At 44.1% G+C, this 24,476-nt stretch overlaps 1 protein-coding gene across 2 annotated transcripts in view; it reads left to right on the forward strand.

Moving 5' to 3' along the window:
• The window catches only part of LOC124605828 (ABC transporter G family member 23), a 344,743-nt gene that overhangs the window by 209,861 nt on the left and 110,406 nt on the right, over positions 1-24,476 (forward strand). For both annotated transcript variants that reach the window (XM_047137757.1, XM_047137756.1), the window contains 3 exons: positions 7,878-8,143; positions 17,269-17,428; positions 21,254-21,408. In XM_047137757.1, coding sequence (XP_046993713.1) covers positions 7,878-8,143; positions 17,269-17,428; positions 21,254-21,408 — 581 coding nt within the window. The remainder of the gene's footprint in view (positions 1-7,877; positions 8,144-17,268; positions 17,429-21,253; positions 21,409-24,476) is intronic.

Below are 24,476 nucleotides of genomic sequence, written 5' to 3' on the forward strand. Positions count from 1 at the left end.
TATAGTTGGAATTCTCGGTGATAGAACTTCCACCGGTACGTACTGGCATTATTCGCGTTTAGTGTTGTTATCCGGCTTAGGGGCGTGAACAGTGCTCCTAACTGTGAAGACCGTAGAGGTGCCGTATACTATGTGGAGACAGCGTTATCTGAACTTGACAGAGTTTGCAAGGGCCTGATTGTGGCTCTCCAGTTGGCAGGCTAGTCGAGTCGTGTAATCTCTAGATTTGTGGGGCACTCGGATATGGTAGTGGCCGGATGTTGGACTCCTTGGGAACCTGACAGGAGGCATACTCCTCGTCAAGGTTCCAGTCGACCACGTCTGACTACTACAAGGGAGGATCGCTGTATTGTGCAGCAAGCACGTCGTAACCCCTTGACATCTGCACCTGCCAACCAAGAACAATTAATGTACTCCGTGCTGCATTCTGTTTCATCCAGCGCCATCTGGAGACTAACAGCAACCGAACTATGGAATTAACGGCCAATGTGTGAGCTACAGTTAACACCAGAACGCATACCACTGTATTTGGAATGATCCCGTGACCGGGACGCCTGCTGATGAATCGTGTTTATGCGGTACCTCGGATGCATATCGTCGGCAAGTTCAGCGGCGACCTTGGAAGAGGACACATTCTTCCACCGTGTTGGAGAGACACAGTAATGTTACTCTTGGCGTCACGTTGCGTGGAGCCATCGGATATGACTTCAGGTCGCGGCTGGTAATAATTGAGGGAACTCTGACGGCACGACGGTATGTCGCGGACGTCCTGCGTCCTCGTGTGCTACTTCTCATGCGACAGTATATGATGCCATTTTCGAAGAGGGAAATGTTCATCCACATGTGGCACGTGTTTCTGTGAACTGTCTGTGTGATGTTGAAGAACTTTCGTGGCCCGCAATGTCCCCATACCTGTCCCTGATATAAAATGTGTAGGAGCGGCTCTGACGTCAACTGCCGAGGGAATGATTATGTTAGACAATGTTCCTGGGTGCATTACGTGTTTCCGTCTCTCGCCAAGTGAGGGCATGATCAGCGTTATAGTCTGTCGGTAAACTGAAGAGCGAGCGAGCGAGTCCCCACTCTGCCAACCCAGCTACGTCACAAGGCGCTTCTACAGGCTGTTTCACAACGTAGTACCGGCCCTGCCGCGGCGCGCGATTTAAATCTGTGGCCACGTCGTACACAGATACGTCTCGGCTGCGTTTTTTTTAGACAAATGCATTAAGACCATAAGGAATACAAAAGACGATAGCTTCTTTCGAAATACAACAATAGAGCAAATAATATTAACATAAGAACGGAAGTCAGGATTCTACCACAGACATAGAACCGAATGCCTGTTCATGTGAATATGGTATATGTTCCTCTACTGCTATTCGTGAAACGAACCGCACATAATTCAATCAATCTGTAGAATTTAAGGCTTGTTCTTACTTTGTGTTTCTACTGAAAGGTAGAAGTTTTCTTTGAGGGACTGTATTGAAACTTAACAATTCTTGCAACATGAAGAGTGTTTAAAAAGTAAGCAGAAATTTATAATTTTGTGTGTTAGTCCGATTTGCACTACTTTTTTGTCACTGTCTTCGTGAACATGTCTCTAAAGTATGTGTACAATGTTATGCATATTGGCTATTTACTCTGTTGTCAGTTGTCAAAAAGATTACATGTGTTTTGGTAGCATCAACGATTATTTGTTTTGTATAAAAATAGAATAGAGAATCTGTATCAAATTTTGTTGTAAGAATGGAATAAAATGTATGAAATTTTTGGAAATGTTGAATATTGCTTTTGGTGAACTTGTTATGAGTAAGCCAAGGGCATACAAGTGGTATAAACATTTCAAAGGTCTTAAAGGGCAGCAGTTTTACAAGTATGGATGGGATTAAAAGTGTGCAGTTAGAAGACCTGTAAACTATCCCGAAGAAACAGTTCCTAAAGTGTTTCGGGAATTGGAAAAAGAACTGGCATAAGTGTGTAGTATGTAATGGGGAATATTTTGAAGAGTATAACATTGCTGTAGACTAACAAATAAAGTTCTTACCAAAAAATAAAAGTTAATATGTAAGTGCACCTCGTATGTCAAGCTTTCTGCTTGGAAGTCCAAAATCGGGGTACGTGTTTCGAGGGAAACTTCAGCAGTGTTTACAATAGCTATTGCGCACATGTTTTAAGCAATATGTCTTAGAATCGGGTGAATAGTGACCGAGACAGAGATTTAGTGTTCCATCAGCATCAAAGGTTTTACGTGATTTTGAAACTGTCTATAACGATGGGTTTCCTCACGAAATTATTAATTTCCTTCGTGGCGACTCCAGTAAACCATGCGGCTTATTTCCGCGTTTCTTCTTTATGCGTCCTATTGGGCGAGGCTGACGTTTGCCTAAATTGCAGCCATTTGGTTGGGAGTAGTAATATCAGCCAACAGTTCTTTTTGCGTCGCCTCTTTAACATACGCTGTACTAACATTAGAGACGATCGAACGCTCGTTACTCCGCAAATACCTCCTTTTCTTCGTATTCTGCACATTTTCTTACAATACTAGACGATTATCCATCACTTCCGGATATCGAAGTATATCAGTAAGTATACAAAGTTAACTCACACTGGCAACTAAAATCCCACGAACAGAAACGACGTATATCACTGCACGCCGATCTACACCGCTACAAAGGTAACGGGCAACAGATTTTGGGTGCCCCTGTAGTCCGGTGGCAGGGTTCTTCCGGGAAAGGCCACTTCCCCCACCAAAAGCGCTGCTCGCTCTTCAGTTTACAGACAGACTATATCGAACATCGTCGTTTTGGTGGTCCAGGTGTTATGGTATGGAGAGGCATAATGTTGCATGGAGGTACTGACCTCGACCGCATCGAGCAGTGCAGTCGGAGGAGCTCGTGGAATGAAAGGACATGCGGTGAATGGGCTTGCCTATCCGTTTCCCCGACCATCCGCTCTTGGACGCGTGGTAAGCATTGGGCAGATGACCATTCAGCAGTTGTCAACCGCGCTGGTGGGGGAATGAAACGCCCTACCACAAGAACTCCTTACCAACCTTGTGGATAGCGTACTAGTTACTCTCCAGATGGTGCTGGATGAAACAGAATACAGCACGGGGTACATTAATTGTTCTTGGGCGGCAGCTGCAGATGTCAAGGGGTTACGACGTGTTTGCTGCACAATACAGCGATCTTCCCTTGTAGTAGTCAGACGTGACCGACTGGAACCTTGAGGACGTTGCAGAAAAAAAAAATTGGAAATTTGTGGTAAGGTCTTATGGGACCAGACTGCTGAGGTCATCGGTCCCTACGCCTACACACTACTTAATCTAACTTAAACTAACTTACGGTATGGACAACACACGCACCCATGCCCGAGGGAGGACTCGAACCTCCGACGTGGGGAGCCGGACAAGGCGCCCTAGACCACGCCGAGTTATAGAGCATGCATTGCCATCAGTGGTGATCACACATGCTATTGAGACCCTTGCCTGGCCGGCCGTGGTGGCCAAGCGGTTAAAGGCGCTACAGTCTGGAACCGCGCGACCGCTACGGTCGCAGGTTCGAATCCTGCCTCGGGCATGGATGTGTGTGATGTCCTTAGGTTAGTCAGGTTTAAGTAGTTCTAAGTTCTCGGGGACTGATGACCTTAGAAGTTAAGTCCCATAGTGCTCAGAGCCATTTTTGAAGACCCTTGTCTCGCATCTTGAAATGTCCAGGGGACCTCATAAATCACGGTGATTTCGGTGTAATAAAAAGTAAATATAAATGTGTGACTAGGACCTCCCGTCGGGTAGACCCCTCGCCGGGTGCAAGTCTTTCGATTTGACGCCACTTCCGCGACTTTCTCTTTGTCTCATACGGTATTTCTTTCAGTTATTTTCTGTACTACGATGTTTCAGTTCCGTCTTACATGTGGTCCATGTTCCACTGAGCTATGTAAGTTGACAGTCACTTTCGTCCTTAACTATTGCACACCAGTGTATTTCATGCGCCTTAAGGTATGCAGCTCAACTCACACAGTCTGCATCTGGGATGGATAATTTAAATTGGGTTACCTATCTTCAGGGCATGAAAAATATACTGGGACAGTTTTATTTTGCCCATCCTCCAAATAAACCACTTATCAAAGAGGATCACTAGCACTATGAAACTGTTAGCTATCGATGCTGCTACCCACAGGAAAGCCGGCCGAAGTGGCCGAGCGGTTCTAGGCGCTGCAGTCTGGAACCGTGCGACCGCTACGGTCGCAGGTTCGAATCCTGCCTCGGGCATGGATGTGTGTGATGTCCTTAGGTTAGTTAGGTTTAAGTAGTTCAAAGTTCTAGGGGACTGATGACCACAGCTGTTAAGTCCCATAGTGCTCAGAGCCATTTTGTCCTTAGGTTAGCTAGGTTTAAGTAATTCTAAGTTCTAGGGGACTGATGACTTTAGAAGTTAAGTCCCATAGTGCTCAGAGCCATTTGAACCATTTTTGAACCCACAGGAAACTGTCGTCAATGTACGAAATGGTTCAAATGGCTCTGAGCACTATGCGACTTAACTTCTGAGGTCATCAGTCGCCTAGAACTTAGAACTAATTAAACCTAACTAACCTAAGGACATCACACACATCCATGCCCGAGGCAGGATTCGAACCTGCGACCGTAGCGGTCACGCGGTTCCAGACTGAAGCGCCTTTAACCGCACGGCCACACCGGCCGGCGCCGTCAATGTACGGTGGTAAGGAAATGCAGAAACACTTGAAAAAAAATTCAGCTTGCGGCAGTTCTCTTGACAGACGTATAAATGCAAGGTAATGCCTGTAACAACGAGACAACCCGATAGCATCTGATTACATCTTGAGCACGTCAAATCACAAAAGCATTTATAGGTAATACTAAGAAGCGATATAAAATGCGTCACATCACAAAAACATTTATGGGTAATACCAAGAAGCGATATAAAATGGAATTAATGCGTAAAACTAGTATTGGGAAAGCGAATGAAAGACTTAAATTTGTAGGAATCTTCTGGGAAGATGCAAGTACTCTGTAAAGGAAATTACGTTCAAAATGAGGAGCTGTTTGATCATTGTACCAAATTCTGTTTGACTCTCTATGCACAGTCGAGCTAGCTGGATTTATGGTAGCACTTTGGAACTGACGAGTGACTCCTTCCGCAGAGTTCACGTGATTCTCTACAGCCTCGTCTGCAGTGCTCGGCAGTGCCTGCCCGTCAGTGCAGAAGGTCTGCCTGGGCTTGTTTTGGCTGTGGTTGTTCCTTTGCGTTTCCACTTCACAATCACATCACCAGCAGTCGACTTCAGCAGCCTTAGAAGGAATGACACAATTTCAGAGACTTTATTTATCGCACACGGACATGTTTTTGTGTGTATAGACGGAAGCAGAGAGTGCAAATTTGTACCAAGGCCGGGACTCGAACCCGTGTCTCCCGCTTACTAGGCAGGTGCTTTATTCACTAAGACACCTTAGCACAGTGCTTCACATAACGGCACGTATCACCCTGGCATGTCTACCTCCTCGATCAGTGCAGCTGTCTGAACCACTGTGTCAAGGTAGGTTAGTGGCTAAAGCTCCTGCCTATTAAGCAGCAGACCCGCGTTCGATTCCCGGCCTTGGTACAAATTTTCACTCGCCGCTTCAGTCTATACACATAAAAGATTCAGCAAGGTTGAAAAACCATCTACATCCACAACCATATGGATAATCTGCAAATAACACTTAAGTGCCTGGCAGAGGGATCATCAAACCACCTTCATAATAATTCACTGCTATTCCAATCTCATAAGCGCGCGGACAAAATGAACACCTATATCTTCCCGTGCGAGCTCTGATTTTGTTTCTCCCTGTGTAGATCGGCGTCAACAAAATATTTTCGCATTCGGAGGAGAAGATTCCGCCGTAACGAAAAACGCGTTTGTTTTAATGATGTCCACCGCAAATTCTGTAACACGTCAGTGACACTCTTCCCTATTTCGGGGTAATAAAAAGCCCACTGCTCTACTTTGAACTTTGTAGATATACTCCCTTAATGCTATCTGGTAAGGATCCCAGACCGCGCAGCAGTGCCCTATAAGAGGACGGACTAGCATAGTGTAGGCAGTCTCTTTAGTAGATCTCTTACATTTTTTTAAGTGTTCTGATAGTAAAACGTAGTCGTTGGTTTGCATTCCCCACAACATTTTTCATGTGTTCTTTCTAATTTAAGTTGTTCGTAATTGTAATTTCTAGGTATTTAGTTGAATTTACTGTCTGCATATTTGACTGATTTTTCGGGTAACGGAAGTTTAACGGATTCCTTTTAGCATTCATGTGGATGATCTCACACTTGTCACTATTTAGTGTCAATTGCCAATTTTTGCACCATACACATATCTTATCTAAACCGTTTTGTAGTTTGTTTTGATCTTCTGATGACTTCACTAGACGGTAAACGAAAGGATCATCTGCAAACAACGTAAGACGGCCGCTCAGATTGTCTCCTAAATCGTTTATATAGATAAGTAACAGCAGAGGGCCTATAACACTACCTCGTAGAACGCCAGAAATCACTTCTGTTTTACCCGATGACTTTCCGTCAGTTTCTACGAACTGTGACCTCTGTGACAGGGAATCACGAACCCAGTCACATAACTGAGACGATATTTCATAAGCACGCAATTTCACTACAAGCCGCTTTTGTGGTGCAATACTAAAAGCCTTCAGTAAATCTAAAAATGCGGAATCAATCTGAAATCCTGCCAATAGTACTCAGCCCATCGTGTCAGTAAACAGCTAGTTATGTTTCACAAGAACGATCTTTTGACTATGCTTCAATAGGCTGTTCTCTTCGAGGTAATTCATAATGTTCCAACACAATATACGTTCCAAAATCCTGCTGCATATCGACGTTAATGATATGGTCCTGAATGGCCTAGCGGTTCTAGGCGCTACAGTCTGGAACCGTGCGACCGCTACGGTCGCAGGTTCGAATCCTGCCTCGGGGATGGATGTGTGTGATGTCCTTAGGTTAGTTAGGTTTCAGTAGTTCTAAGTTCTAGGGGACTGATGACCTCAGAAGTTAAGTCCCATAGCGCTCAGAGCCATTTGAGCCATTTTGCTCAGAGACATTTGAACCATTTTTGATATGGGCCTGTAATTAATTGGATTACTTCTCGTACTTTTCTTGAATATTGGTGTGACCTGTGCAACATGGCGAATTTGTTACCGTGGTGACATCCAATGACTTATCCACCTTCGAAGTCACTGAGCTCGCGTGACTGATGAATTCTGTTGTGACTGCTTCTGTGACGGACAGCAACAGCATTCCCTACCTCTTTTTGAACTGGCGCGTCAACCTCTTGTGACATGTAGTGGCCGGCCTCAGTGGCCGTGCGGTTCTAGGCGCTACAGTCTGGAACCGGGCGACCGCTACGGTCGCAAGTTCGAATCCTGCCTCGGGCATGGATGTGAGTGATGTCCTTAGGTTAGTTAGGTTTCATTAGTTCTAAGTTCTAGGCGACTGATGACCTCAGAAGTTAAGTCGCATAGTGCTCAGAACCATTTGAACCATTTGACATGTAGTGGTCAATTCATACATGTGTCCAGATGCCTTTGGTGAGGTAGTTCAAATCTGTGCGAATTCTCACTGTCCGAAAGATATCAAATGGTTCAAATGGCCCTGAGCACTATGGGACTTAACATCTGAGGTCACCAGTCCTCCGAGGCAGGATTCGAACCTGCGACCGTAGCAGTAGCGCGGTTTCGGACTGAAGCGCCTAGAACCACTCGGCCACAGCGGTCGGCAGCTGTAGCAGTCATCTGAGGCTGTACCAGAAACGTGTACCGAGCCTTACTAGTGTTGAGCAGCCGACTACAGTGGAGGCTCACCGTGTTACAGATGGTGGCAGCCGAGGAGGGCGTGGCAGCGGGCCCCGGGCCGGCCGCAGAGTCCTCCGGCGGCGGCCCCGGGCCGGCGGACGTGGGCCTCGAGCTGCAGACGCTGCAGGAGCGCCGCCGCCGCCAGTTCACGACGCAGCACTCCACCCTGTGGACGCGCCGGCAGCAGGCCGTGTGCGTGCGCCGCGCCTACAAGAAGTACGGCTCCAAGTCTGCGCCCAACGTCATCCTCGACGGCCTCAACATGACCGTCCCCAAGGGCACCATGTGAGTCTCTCGCTTCTGTCTCCCTAGACCAGTGCTCGCCAAGAATCAACTATTCGTGTGGCCCGCGATTCTCAGCCGCATTTTATAACAGTATGCATCTGACAACTAACAGCCGAATCCAAAACGTCAACTAACATTAAGAGCTGTAGCAACAAAAAAGTACTTACACAGCCAGTTCATATTTTAAAATGTGCTTAATTTTAATCGATATTGATGAATTCGTCCACGAGCTAAGTAAAGTTACCTCACGGGTATAGTGGTCGAGTACCGCGGCCACTGCTGTGTTACAGCGAGAAACTTTGATTGCTTCGTCTTCCAGTACAGGTAACTCACGTGTGCGAGCGTCCCGTAGCGATCAGCTGCTACGGTATGAATTTTGAGACGGAAGTAACATGGATTTGTGAATGCGTGTTACAGAGACGGTCATCTTCAAATGTGGAACTTACTTGCAGCGAGGAACATTACATTAAAGACATTATAATAATACAGTGCAATGAGTAGAAGAAGACTGACATTCAAATCATATGTCATACTGTCTCATATTGAATAATGCTTTGAAACATAAGTACAGTTACTTTTATTAAGCAATTAACCATCCGTTCACACAGAGAACACAAGACAAAACTATGCTACGACTTTTGGGTCACTGAGGGTGCAACAATCTGAAATAGAGTACAGCTGACACGGCGTGGTCTCAATGGTACCAATTTTTAACGATCACTACATGGGGGACAGCTGCCAACTTATCGCGCCCTTACCACAACTAGTCTACTGGACGCTTGCTATTACCGATTTGTACAGCTCACCAGTTAATAATAAGATTGGTACATATGCGGCCCGAGGTGTCATCCCTCAATGTTAATACTGGCTCTTTGGCTCTTGAGCAAAAAGCTTTGACGACCACTGCCCTAGACACTCCAATAGGCAGCGTGTCTCAAACCTTTAGACTGCCTATTTTCAGAAAGTGATCGAATGGTCAGAAATTGTTCCAACCATGGTTCAGGCTCATAACACACATTGAAGGAAATGGAAAGTGCTACACCAAGAAGCACAAGTACAATGTCAATCACATAATGGATGTGAAATCATTAAACTATTATTCGATATTGAACTGATATCCCATCACAAGGAGCACAGGAAACTGTCGGGGATGAAGATGGCTGCAGCAAGACTGACGGCGTTGATATGAACTGTGTATTACTCCAAAGAACTCTAGAAGTATAGGTGTGCAACAGCGGCCAGAGGCGCGCCCGGCGTCGATACATGGCGTCTACGTTCCACAGATGCGGTCAGGCGTCAATCTCGCGGCTCACGATGGCGAAAAGTGGTTTCAAGAGGACTGCGGTAGCCGCTGCCCCCGTAATGCTAAGGCCTTTACAAGGTCAGCCTACCACGGCGGCCTACTGTTGTTTTGCTTCTGGCGAGGCACTTGCGTCTCCCCGTCCGAGGCAAGCGTCGAGCGCCAGCGGTACCTATGAGAGCATTACTTCGATCCTCGCCTCACCTGTTTCCGTCCTGAAGCAGGAACAACGTTGGCGCTTGGCAGTGGCAGCCGTGCACAACGGATGCCGATTCGAAGCCTGGCTGTGTAGGCGTCCCAGCCTGGCCAAACGGACAGCTTTTATACACGCCTGGGCAGTTCTTGTTCCGGTTTAAGTCACGTACGCGCCGCTGTAAGCGACGTGAAAACATGTCGAAAAGTCTATTATTGCCCCAGTGACGAAGCTCCTGATAAGGCAAAATTGCTGAAATTGCAGATGTCGAGAAGCGTTTGAAATTCAGCATCGGGTCCTGGCATGTTCCCGCAGCGCTAAAATATGGTCATCCGGGAGGCAGCCTTCTGTCGATTGCGATTTACGATTCTGAGTTCACTGCCGAAAGTAACTGAAGACTTCATCTAACAGGCACTGGCTAATCAAACCTACTTCTTCAAACCTACAGCTTTCAAATTTCGTGTTAGTTAACGTAGATGTGCTCTTTCAAATACCTCAACTGTAGCTGAGTCATCGTAAGTTGATGCCTGGCAACTGCAGCGGGCCGGGCGCGCCGCAGCTTCGCGGGGCTGCCTCAACCAGTGCTGTAATGAGATTTTGTAAACGTCTCCGTGGCAACACCTCAGTGTGTTTCTTGCTCTACAGACGCCTACGATTCCGCCTGCAGCCGTTAGTACTTCGCAGTTGAAAGCTGGCAATACTGCTGTGAACTGTCAGGAAGGTTCTTACGCCGCCTCAAGAGGACAAGTCCGGTGATCTTGGCATTGAAAGAAGATCACTGAAACCAAGAATCAGGCATCTAGAGAAAATGTTCCTCACAGCTGCCATGGCTGCACTTGCAGTGTGCGATGTTGCACAATCCTATTGAAAATAAACACTCTTCTCATTTATCTGTCGTTTCCGCAATTTCGGCAGAAAGAACGTGATCATCATGTGTAAAAACGAGATCTGAATTTCACTGTCGCTGTTATGCCATAAAAAAAGGCACGAATACACCAGCCGCAGCTATGGCGCATAGTACAATTACATATGGGGAATGAAGAAGTGTTTCACAATGTACAGAAGGCTGTTTAGGGGCCCAAAAACAGTAGCTCTGTTAGTTAACTGAACGATTTAAGTGAAAATGCTCCTATTGCATTTGGGTCGCGTTCAGACATAATTTGCATACACACAGCGAAGTCTTCACGTTGTTGAAAGCCACTATCTTTCACTTGCTGAATCACCAGCAATTTATAGGAATGGAATTCTAAATCGCGTTGTGGCAGTTTTCTCACAGACTCATATGTGATCTGTAGACAGATTTATGTGCGGATCGTCTCGGACTACTGATGATTGACTCTCTCGCAATGGCGTCGTTTTCGGGTGTCCTTGCTTCTTGATAAGAATGTTTTCTGTTGTTCTGACAGCTGAAACCTATTTTAGGACCGCATTCCGACTTGGAGCTATGCGATTAAAATGCCGACGAAATATCGGCCGTGCTGTAACAACATACTCACAAGGGGACCGCACGAATTTCGCATCGTCGATTTGATTCATACTGACAGCGTGTGTAGAGCACGAGTAGCACTTCAACATATGTAGACACGACGACGCAACTCTCAACCGTTTTCGAGAAGATCTAGTTCGAAAATTTTAGCCGCGCTTATGTACTGTGTATAGTCGTAGATGTAACCTCGCAAGAAATTACACAGACAAATGGAGTGTTACAAGGAGACCCCCTCAGTCCCCTTGAGTTCAACGTAGTCATATACGACGTGGGCCTAGCGATAAGAACTTCGGCTTCGTCCCTCAAGATCTATATATACGCAGACGACATGGTGGTGGGATCACACGATACAAATGAACCATATAAAGGAATAAATGCTCTTGGAACGTGGGCTGAATACAACGGACGGCAGATAAACGCAGAAAAGACTGTACACATGGTCTTCAAGAAAGGACGGCGCCTATCCACGAAGGACAAAATACACCTGAAACAAGAACCTCTACAAACTACGAACAACACCCCCTGGAATGTTGTTCATGGATGGCAGCACAACAGGTGCAATCACCAGACTGACGTGCAAATTTGCAGTCAGGGGAGGTGGGATAACCACGAGATTGGTCCTGCTGTCATGCGAAATCGCACCCTAGACCACAACTTCAGGTGTAGGTCCAGGGTGTCTAGCATGGAGACACTTTGGCCTCTTTCTATCCAACACACGGCCATCACTGGCACTGGTGCCAGCTTTCGTCAGAAAAAGTAACAAGCCTCCACCCTGCCCTCCAATGAGCTCTCGCTTGATAGCACTAAAGTCGCAAATGGTGGTGATTTGGGGTTAGTGGAATGCCCGCTAAAGGGCATCTGGCTCGGAGCTGTCCTTAAAGTAAACACTTGTCAGCCTTTAGGATAAAGGTACTTAGGCAGAGACGCGATGCGGTTCCGTGCCTGCTGAAATGGTGGACAGTCGCGGAGTGAATGACACATTCTGTCGTGTCCATCCCACCACTGACAGCGCTGTGTTAGCCACTCTAAAACCATCGGTATCCCGTTGGTCACCCATACTTCACACACCAAGTACACTACTGGCCTTTAAAATTGCTACACCACGAAGATGACATGCTACGGACGCGAAATTTAACCGACAGGAAGAAGATGCTGCGATATGAAAATGATTAGCTTTTCAAAGCATTCACACAAGGTTGGCACCAGTGGCGACACCTACAACGTGCTGACATGAGGAAAGTTTCCAACCACTTTCTCATACACAAACAGCAGTTGACCGGCGTTGCCTGGTGAAACGTTATTGTGATGCCTCGTGTAAGGAGGAGAGATGCGTACCATCACGTTTCCGACTTTGATAAAGGTCGGATTGTAGCCTATCGCAATTGCGGCTTACCGTATCGCGACATTGCTGCTCGCGTTGGTCGAGATCCAATGACTGTTAGCAGAATATGGAATCGTTGGGTTCAGGAGGATAATACGGAACGCCGTGCTGGATCCCAACGGCCTCGTATCACTAGCAGTCGAGATCACAGACATCTTATCCGCATGGCTGTAACGGATCGTGCAGCCACGTATCGATCCCTGAGTCAACAGATGGGGACGTTTGCAAGACAACAACCATCTGCACGAACAGCTCGACGACGTTTGCAGCAGCATGGACTATCAGCTCGTAGACCATGGCTGCTGTTACCCTTGACGCTGCATCACAGACAGGAGCGCCTGCCATGGTGTACTCAACGACGAACCTGGGTGCACGGATGGCAAAACGTCATTTTTTCGGATGAATCCAGGTTCTGTTTACAGCACCATGATGGTCGCATCCGTGTTTGGCGACATCGCTGTGAACGCACATTGGAAGCGTGTATTCGTCATCGCCATAGTGGCGTATAACCCGGCGTGATGGTATGGTTACACGTCTCGGACACCTCCTGTTCGCATTGAAGGCACCTTGAACAATGGACGTTACATTTCAGATGTGTTACGACCCGTGGCTCTCCCTTTCGTTCGATCCCTGCGAAACCCTACATTTCAGCAGGATAATGCACGACCGCATGCTGCTGGTCCTGTACGGGCCTTTCTGGATACAGAAAATGTTCGACTGCTGCCCTGGCCAGCACATTCTCCAGATCTCTCACCAACTGAAAACGTCTGGTCAATGGTGGCCGAGCAACTGGCTCGTTACAATTCGCCAGTCACTTCTCTTGATGAACTGTGGTATTTTGTTGAAGCTGCATGGGCAGCTGTACCTGTACACGCCATCCAAGCTCTGTTTGACTCAATGCCCAGGTGTATCAAGGCCGTTATTACGGCCAGAGGTGGTTGTTCTGGATACTGATTTCTCGGGATCTATGCACCCAAATTGCGTGAAAATATAATCACGTGTCAGTTCTAGTATAATATGTTTGTCCAATGAATACCCGTTTATCATCTGCATTTCTTGTTGGTGTAGCAATTTTAATGGCCAGTAGTGTACTGATACAGTGGAATGTCAGGTCTTAAATGGCTACACAGGATAACTGAAATGGCCTGGGAGTCGGGACAGGTTCCATCAGACTGGACAAAAGCAGTAATCACACCAATCTTTAAACATGGAAACAGAAAAGATAGTAACAACTACAGAAGTATCTCTTTAATCAGTGTTGTGGGTAAAATCTTCTCAGGTATTGTTGAAAGGAAAGTGCGAGTATTAGTTGAGGACCAATTGGATGAAAATCAGTGTGGGTTTAGGCCTCTTAGAGGTTGTCAGGACCAGATCTTTAGCTTACGGCAAATAGTGGAGAAGTGTTATGAGTGGAACAGGGAATTGTATCTATGCTTTATAGATCTAGAAAAGGCATATGACCGGGTTCCTAGGAGGAAGTTATTGTCTGTTCTACGAGATTGTGGAATAGGAGGCAAACTTTTGCAAGCAGTTAAAGGTCTTTACATGGATAGTCAGGCTGCAGTTAGAGTTGACGGTAAATTGAGTTCATGGTTCAGAGTAGTTTCAGGGGTAATACAAGGCTGCAACCTGTCTCCACTGTTGTTCATATTATTTATGGATCATAAGTTGAAAACAATAGACTGGCTGGGTCAACACAAAATAAGCAGTCTTGCATATGCGGATGACTTAGTTGTGATGGCAGATTCGATTGAAAGTTTGCAAAGTAATATTTCAGAGCTAGATCAGAAATGTAAGGACTATGGTATGAAGATTAGCATCTCCAAAACGAAAGTAATGTCAGTGGGAAAGAGATATAAACGGATTGAGTGGCAAATAGGAGGAACAAAGTTACAACAGGTGGACACTTTCAAGTACTTAGGATGCATATTCTCACAGGATGGCAACATAGTGAAAGAACTGGAAGCGAGGTGTAGCAAAGCTAATGCAGTGAGTGCTCAGCTACGATCTACTCTCTTCTGCAAGAAGGAAGTCAGTACCAAGACTAAGTTATCTGTGCACCGTTCAATCTTTCGACCAACTTCGTTGTTGTTGTTGTTGTGGTCTTCAGTCCTGAGACTGGTTTGATGCAGCTCTCCACGCTACTCTATCCTGTGCAAGCTTTTTCATCTCCCAGTACCTATTGCAACCTACATCCTTCTGAATCTGCTTAGTGTATTCATCTCTTGGTCTCCCTCTACGATTTTTACCCTCCACGCTGCCCTCCAACACTAAATTGGTGATCCCTTGATGCCTCAGAACATGTCCTACCAACCGATCCCTTCTTCTGGTCAAGTTGTGCCACAAACTTCTCTTCTCCCCAATCCTATTCAATACTTCCTCATTAGTTATGTGATCTACCCATCTAATCTTCAGCATTCTTCTGTAGCACCACATTTCGAAAGCTTCTATTCTCTTCTTGTCCAAACTATTTATCGTCCATGTTTCACTTCCATACATGGCTACACTCCATACAAATACTTTCAGAAATGACTTCCTGACACTTAAATCAATACTGGATGTTAACAAATTTCTCTTCTTCAGAAACGCTTTCCTTGCCATTGCCAGCCTACATTTTATATCCTCTCTACTTCGACCATCATCAGTTATTTTGCTCCCCAAATAGCAAAACTCCTTCACTACTTTAAGTGCCTCATTTCCTAATCTAATTCCCTCAGCATCACCCGACTTAATTAGACTACATTCCATTATCCTTGTTTTGCTTTTGTTGATGTTCATCTTATATCCTCCTTTCAAGACACTGTCCATTCCATTCAACTGCTCTTCCAAGTCCTTTGCTGTCTCTGACAGAATTACAATGTCATCGGCGAACCTCAAAGTTTTTGTTTCTTCTCCATGAATTTTAATACCTACCCCGAATTTTTCTTTTGTTTCCTTTACTGCTTGCTCAATATACAGATTGAACAACATCGGGGAGAGGCTACAACCCTGTCTTACTCCCTTCCCAACCACTGCTTCCCTTTCATGTCCATCGACTCTTATAACTGCCATCTGGTTTCTGTACAAATTGTAAATAGCCTTTCGCTCCCTGTATTTTACCCCTGCCACCTTCAGAATTTGAAAGAGAGTATTCCAGTCAACATTGTCAAAAGCTTTCTCTAAGTCTACAAATGCTAGAAACGTAGGTTTGCCTTTCCTTAATCTTTCTTCTAAGATAAGTCGTAAGGTCAGTATTGCCTCACGTGTTCCAGTGTTTCTACGGAATCCAAACTGATCTTCCCCGAGGTTGGCTTCTACTAGTTTTTCCATTCGTCTGTAAAGAATTCGTGTTAGTATTTTGCAGCTGTGGCTTATTAAACTGATTGTTCGGTAATTTTCACATCTGTCAACACCTGCTTTCTTTGGGATTGGAATTATTATATTCTTCTTGAAGTCTGAGGGTATTTCGCCTGTTTCATACATCTTGCTCACCAGATGGTAGAGTTTTGTCAGGACTGGCTCTCCCACGGCCGTCAGTAGTTCCAATGGAATATTGTCTACTCCGGGGGCCTTGTTTCGACTCAGGTCTTTCAGTGCTCTGTCAAACTCTTCACGCAGTATCGTATCTCCCATTTCATCTTCATCTACATCCTCTTCCATTTCCATAATATTGTCCTCAAGTACATCGCCCTTGTATAGACCCTCTATATACTCCTTCCACCTTTCTGCTTTCCCTTCTTTGCTTAGAACTGGGTTTCCATCTGAGCTCTTGATATTCATACAAGTCGTTCTCTTATCTCCAAAGGTCTCTTTAATTTTCCTGTAGGCGGTATCTATCTTACCCCTAGTGAGATAGGCCTCTACATCCTTACATTTGTCCTCTAGCCATCCCTGTTTAGCCATTTTGCACTTCCTGTCGATCTCGTTTTTGAGACGTTTGTATTCCTTTTTGCCTGTTTCACTTACCGCATTTTTATATTTTCTCCTTTCATCAATTAAATTCAATATTTCTTCTGTTACCCAAGGATTTCTAATAGCCCTCGTCTTTTTACCTACTTGATCCTCTGCTGCCTTCACTACTTCATCCCTCAAAGCTACCCATTCTTCTTCTACTGTATTTATTTCCCCTATTCCTGTCAATTGCTCCCTTATGCTCTCCCTGAATCTCTGTACAACCTCTGGTTCTTTCAGTTTATCCAGGTCCCATCTCCTTAAATTCCCACTTCGTTGTATGGGAGCGAAAGCTGGGTGGATTCAGGGTACGTTATCAATAAGGTTGAGGTAACGGATATGAAAGTAGCTAGGATGATTGCAGGTACTAGTAGATGGGAACAATGGCAGGAGGGTGTCCACAATGAGGAAATCAAAGAAAAACTGGGAGTGATCTCTATAGATGTAGCAGTCAGGGCGAACAGGCTTAGATGGTGGGGTCATGCTACACGCATGGGAGAAGCAAGGCTACCCAAGAGACTCATGGGTTCAGCAGTAGAGGGTAGGAGGAGTCGGGGCAGACCAAGGAGAAGGTACCTGGATTCGGTTAAGAATGATTTTGAAGTAATAGGCTTAACATCAGAAGAGGCACCAACGTTAGCACGGAATAGGGGATCATGGAGGAATTTTATAAAGGGGACTATGCTCCAGACTGAACGCTGAAAGGCATAATCAGTCTTAAATGATGATGATGATGATGATGATGATGAGTAGTGTACTGAAGGCCCCTCTTTACTCGTTTTCAGCGCTGGCGCCATCGTTTTTCTGTCGTTTGACACGCGTCGTTACTTTGCAGCTACGGCCTGCTCGGGGCGAGCGGGTGCGGCAAGACGACGCTGCTGAGCTGCATCGTGGGCAGGCGGCGCCTCGACGGCGGGGAGATCTGGGTGCTGGGCGGCCGGCCCGGCTCCCGAGGCTCCGGCGTTCCAGGCCCGCGCATCGGCTACATGCCACAGGTCAGCAGCGCGCCTCATCGGCACATCCAGCACTTGCCGCTTGAAAATTACGAGCGCGGCCTGGAAACTAATGCTGAATTAGTTACGAACGAGTATGAGGATTACCAAGAGTCTTAACGGGGTTGACGTCGACAACAGAGACAAATGAACTCCTCAACAAATGTAGTTGCTCAGTGGGGGGTAATTTATGAGGAATGAAATTAATGTGCTAAATACTCCTTGATGCTAGGACTACAAGTTGCACTAAATTAATTCGTATTTTAGTGACATTTATAGCTTGCCACTACGTTCCGCCTGTAATGATGTATACAGTGTGTCCCAAAGAGCACCGACGAACTTTATGGACACGTTAAATTAAAAATGTCTGGTCAATATGGGCCGTAAAATGCATAAGTTGAGAGGTGTGAGCACTTGTTCACCTTCGATATTATGAAAAATATCTCTTCTACCACAAGGTCTTTGCTTTCCATATTTTGTAAGGAGGAAGTATTGACCAAAACAAAAACAAAAATGGCTAGTAAACATGGGGTCTAATATGCATATTTCAAGAGCTACGAATACTTGTTCATCTTCGCTACAGTGAAACACATCTCTTCTACTGAAAAAGTGCTCATAGCTCTTAAGGAAAGCAGTTTACAGCCCATGTTTTCTAGGCTTTTTTTCTTACCTTTGTCCATACTGTCTCCTCCCAAAATATGAAAAGCAAAGAGCTTGCAGTAGAAGAGATGTGTTTCATAATAACGAAGATGAACAAGTGCTTATATCTCTTAACGTTAAGACCCCTTGTTTATTAAACATTTTTTCTTGTTTTGGTGTGACGTACTTGCCCCTTAAGTTTGTCGGTGTTTTCTTGGGACACCCTGTGTTTTAAACACATATTTGCGGATTAACTTTCTTAGATGGAAAAGTTCAAGTTCAGTAGTTTTAAAATGTGTATGTATGTGGTTTAGCTATGATATCACAGTTCACGTTGAAACCTCTTCCACTTCCAGGTCCCAGCACTATGCACCCCACCGCCCCCCCCCCCCCCTAATTTCATTTCATTTCACTTCTTGCTACTCACCTTGTCTTCCAGTTCACACTCCATCACACTACTATACACTCACACTACTATACACTTATGTCCACTCCTCATGGCTCACCCTCCCCAACCCAAAAAAAACTCTATCACCATTAGTTGCCTACTCATACACAGCATATAAATACACAGCAACATAATTAAATACAATTATACACATACAATAAACAAAAAAAGGATATATGTCAAAGGCAAACTAGTGGTCAGGTTATGCTCGCAACACTACAAAACAGAACCCGTAATACATATTTAGAAGTATAAAAACAAACAGAAAACAGTTGTGTGCGAAAAAGCGTGCCGTGAAAAACGTAAAAAAATGCCTAGTGCTACAGAGCAACTGAACATTAGACCACAACTATCAGCGTGTAACGAAGAAAACCATCAACGATGTGCTTGCAGACGGCATTTCCCGATGTAGGCGAGAAATCAAGCGGAAATCACCTTAAATAAAAACCAACATATTGTTAACGAGCTGTTTTTCGATCTTAAAACAAATCGAAATGTAAATAACTTAATTACAGGCCACTGATGCTTTACCTCAATAAAGGGAAACGCGTCTCGTGAAAAACACGCTTTTCTTGAAGTTGCTACGAGAGAACGACAATACCCTCAACAAAGGAAATCAATTCAAATGAATAACTTGATGTAATATTAAGAATTCTACTTTAAAGACTTATAATGTAATTGTTCATTTGCTTTAAAACAATATTTAATTTATTTTTAATAACAAATATTTCTCATGGGTACTTACGTATACGTCCGACGCTTTCTGCTAGATAATTTGTATTCATTGTAAATAGCAACGGGTTTATCACACTTGCCTGTGGTATCACTAACCGCATCATTGCATTGCTCTACCTGTTATTAAGAATTAACTGAGTACGCGGCATTGCCTGGGTATGCATTTATTTCAATCCTGATTGTCCATCTCCCCCTTCCCCCTCTCTCTGACCACCTCCCACCGCTCCTCTCTGCCCGTCTGCTTCTCCCTCCTCTCTTTGCCCATTTCCTCCTCCCCCCCTCTCTCTCTCTATCTCCTCCCTTCTACCTCTCCACTCCTCTCCTTCCCTTTCTCTGTCCTGCTCCTCATCCCCTCTCTCTGTGTCGTACAACGATATAATTTTACAGGTACTTCAGCGGCATATACAGACTGTCTGCTAAATGTGTAGGGAATAGAGTTAGTAGCAAAGAAGTAATAAGTTTATAAGTCATCACGTCATGCCTGATGTGACAATTTTACTGCATTGACGGCGAAAATGTAGTAACGTATATATTGTGAATTGTAAGCTAGAAAAAATTTCGTAAAGATTTGCAATTATCTCTAAAGTTTATTGCAAGTTACTAAGTGTTCTCGTTCTCAAATACTGGCTGAACAAAATGTCGGTATTCGTGGGTCGTGGCCTACAATTCTTTTTCACCCACAACCGCTGTGATAGGTGGTTTTTACCTCCACAACGTTTCTTCCAGACAGTACGCGATTTGTATATGAAGTTTGGATGTAATCTGTCCAGTGGTTTCGGAGGTGATGTGGAACATACATTTTTATAATGCGGATGGATGTATTTTTGTCCATGATCCGGTTTTGATTAAATAAAGCCTATACGTTGCTCCAAGCTACGCTGGAGTCATCAGTGAAAACTGAATAGAAATCCGTCTGGTAGTTTTGGAGATTAGCGTATTCAAAGAAAAACAGACACACTGGTTTTACGGTTTTATTATTAGTATAGATTTCTGTATAATACCAGTAATTGCAAAAATTATAATTAAAAAATCGATGTTACTAAACAGATTAGTCCATCCCTAATTATTAACAACTAACAGAAATGGTAAGATTTATATCGTTCCTCCACATTAATACCATTTAATTTATAGAATAAATGTTTGTTCAGATTTTAATAAAGGCTAAGTTAATTTCATTAAACTATGTTTGAAACACAATGCAGGAGCTAAGCATTGTACATAACTTTCAGTTCACCGTCTCAAATCTCCCATACACGTAGTCCAAATAGCGTCACCTTTTAGTGATTTGTAAGATATCCTGCAACTCGACAACCTTTAGTATACTACCAGATACACTTAATTATAGTAGAGCTATGAGGGAGAAAAACTCTTTTGGTCATTTCTCGGCGACTGCAAGCACTATCCAGCATAAAAGTTGAATGTTTCTAAAAATAAAATACAGGTTGAAGAAAAAGACATTATACGGGTATAGAGAGAAAAATGTCGTCATTAGAGCGTCAACGTATTCACATCACAGATGTGATGTCAATCAGACTAGTTGAAGTCCAGGCAGCGAGCACACTTAAAACCACAGTCTGCAACACCTGAAGAAATTACTAGATCAGCATTCGCAGCACTGCACACAAAAATGGAATAGTCACATAGGTTGGAAACTCAAAAAAAATACCTTCAATCACATTTGCAATGCCTCGGAATTTTTATCACATGGTAGCTTCTTACCCCATTAGTGTGTGTTGCGTTGCTGCCTATCTATGAGTAAGATGACGAGAAGACATAAAAACCATAAACGCTGTACACACACACACACACACACACACACACACACACACACACAGAAAAACGTTTTCTCTTTGTGCTACGAACAATGAACATACAAACCATAACAAGCAAGAAATTCTTGCATAATTTATTTACTTTGTTGGGTACATACGAAAAGCAGGTCGCATTGTGTAGCTTCTAAGCATCTGTGCATTCCGACCAATACGCTTCTCCCCTTTCTTTCGCAGGAGCTAGCCCTGTACGGTGAGTTCGGCATAAAGGAGACGCTGACATACTTCGGATGGCTCGCAGGCATGTCAGCCAAGGAGGTCGATGCCAAGTTCGATTTCTTAATCGAACTACTGAAGTTGCCCAACACCAGCAGGTTCGTCAAGGAACTGAGGTAAGTCGTACTCAAATTCAGCCTTTCATTGCCACTGTCAAAGCACAGGAACAGTCATAAGAAAGTGAGCTCACCGGACAAAAAGTTAGTCACCCAGTGCCTAGCGCACAGATGAATCGTAAAACATTTACAGATGGCGCAGCGATTGAGTCTCATGCTCAACAGCGCACGTACTGCCTCTACATGAGCATAAGACACTAGCGACCATTGAGACATTTCCTGTATGATTCAAGCGGACATTGTACGTAAATATGGGTAAGGTAAGGACGTAACGAAGTGGCAAAAAGGGGAATCGTCTTTGGCCGTACCCATGGCCATACGATGTGTGAATTTGATGGATTTTTTGGTGTTTCGCGGCGGACTGTTCGCACAAGTGGCCATGAAACACTAGTTCAGAATTGTGGTCGGGAAAAGATCCTGACTGATAGGGACCCGGGACGCGTTTCATGGCTTGGGAATCAAAATCTTTGCTGCAGGCAGTGAATGAAGGTCCATCCTCCCCTATTAGCGAGAGAACATTGCGACGGTAATTACATGTTAATAACATCTGGAGTCGGTCACCTCGCAACAGGCCATTGTTCACACAGGCACATAAAGCTGCATGTTTTCAGTGGGCTAGAAATCATCGTCCGTGGGCAGTAGCTGACTGCGGAACGTAATGTGGTCTGACGAATCACGTTTTTGTATTTACTCAAATGGTGCTCTTCGTCGAATGCACCGAAGGCCAAATGAACCATTTCATCCCGAATGTGTGCAAGGTTACGTGTAAGCCGGAAGTGGTTATTTGATGTTTTCAGTGTGGTTCTCTTATCGTGAATTGGGCCTGATCACTGAGGTGACAACCAACATGAACCAACCTTCTGAATGGTCGGGTGTTGTCCTTCAGTCAACATCTGAATGATGATTATGCTGTTGATATCCCTGTTTTTCAGTACAACAGCTAAGTTCATCGGACTGGAAGAATATGTGACTGGTTTTCTGAACACTCCCCCACCTCTTTACATCTACATTGGCTGGAAAATCACCTGACTTAAATCATATCTATGGGACACGTTGGAACAGCAGGTAAAATGCCGCCATCATCATACCCGCAATTTGGTGGAATTGCACGATAAAATCCTCAGTGATTGACTTAACCTGGTTGCGGCATACCTTCACAACCGTGTGGACTCAGTCCCTAACCAAATCCAGGGGTTATCAAGTCCAGGGGCGGAATTACACGGTATTAAATGATGCTTGTAATGACTTCTCTAGAGCTAATTTTTTTGTCCTGTGAGCGTATCATCAATTGAATTACAGACTGAACAGTGTAGCAGTTTACTTTGTTTGCAAGAACACCTAATTACGCATTGCCCATTGACTTATTTATACCCCCAACCTTTTCCTACGACTCCTCTCCCCCAAGCGCTAGTGTTTGTATACTTCCTATCGATGTAGGGCAATTACTGTATTCGCGGATCATATAGCCATAGGATAGCGATTTATTGCAGGTATTGTTCCTTCTACTACACCATAAAATTCTAGATATCTACTCTTTGCTAAAAGTTTCCAGAAGTTCTATATAGTTTTATTCGTTCTATTTGACTACACATAGAGTGCCATCCATCGGCCTGGAGATTCCAAGGACTATAGATCCGACACTAATAGCACCCTTTTCTACAGCTTTCTACATGTCACCCCTTTGCGCCCCTCCGACTCTGCCCCTACAGGTGCTAGAGTTGCTTACTTCTATCATAATTTTTCCATTTAGTCAGTCATGTGTATACCAATTTTAGCTGAAATTCCTTCAAGAATTACAAAGTTCCCATCTTCACCCCCGCTGCTATGGGGGTCTTACATTAATGCATTTTTCCCCAGATAATGTGTTACATGTGCACCATGTTAATACAATTTCTCCAAGAATTTCAGAGTTTTTCTGGAATATATGCACTACCAACGTATCTTCGATGATTGTGCATGGTGATACGTTTGTTTTGTAAGTGACTGAATTGGAAAGCGGTACTAAAGAATCGATAAGAAAGGATCTCTACTTTAGGAGATGATAAAGTAAACTTAAATTTGTGGCCGTATGCTTAGATACGATCGTTACGTGGAATAGAGAATTGATATGAAGAAGTTAGAATTAAGGTAAAACAGGAGACAAAAAGTGCTAGTCGATAGCAGAAGTGTTATAGGACTCCAAACATCGTCCCCAAAATATCTAAGAGAATATTATGACTGCGACAGTGAGGTATTGCCTTTAGAAGAAAAATACTATTAATAATGTTTGAGAATATCGATACGCGTGTGTTCTCAAATTCAAGCAAGCACAGCAATACAAACATTTCTACGAAAGTATCTTGTTTCCGTAAGTAAGAAAAAGCTCAATATAAAAAGCGTTTCAGTGTGTAAAACAGGCAATACCACAAGCATTCAATCGATCTGAGACACTCCTACCTCTTCCATGCAACCAAGAAAATGATTAACTCTCTTAAAAATAAAAATCATCTTACGGCTGATAACATTTTAAGTAAGGTATATATATGTTGTATTCAGCCATATATGTAATGCATCGCTGTCACAAGATATTGTTCATATTGTGTCATTGCCAAATCGCCCTTTAAGGAAGGCATTAGGACAAATATTAATAAATGACAGATATTAATAAGTGTCGACCCTTTTCACTATTATTTACTTTCTCAAACGTTTTGTAATAGGCAGTGTTGTAAGTAGCAGTTGATCATTTCTACAAATTTTGAGGTTCTGGGTTAATCACAATTTAAGTTTTAGTAGGGTATCTCCACTGAACGTGCCAAGTACTATTTAATATATTACGACAAAAAAATCAGTTACTAGGAATTTTTCTGACCTGAGTAATTCATTCGAATGTAAAAATCATAACATTCCTTTCGAAAACCTTAAAGTTTATGGCCTTTGGATAAACTTCATATTTAACTGGTAGGAAGCAAAAGATCATGTTGATAGCTCATGCAGTTTTTGTGGTGAAGCTTCTGAGTGGGGACAAGTTACTTCTGCTGCTCCACAGCCTTCGAAATTGGAACCGTTCCCGTCCTTGTTATAAGTAAATG

Source organism: Schistocerca americana, chromosome 3 (assembly GCF_021461395.2).
Source record: "Schistocerca americana isolate TAMUIC-IGC-003095 chromosome 3, iqSchAmer2.1, whole genome shotgun sequence".
Lineage (NCBI taxonomy): Eukaryota > Metazoa > Arthropoda > Insecta > Orthoptera > Acrididae > Schistocerca > Schistocerca americana.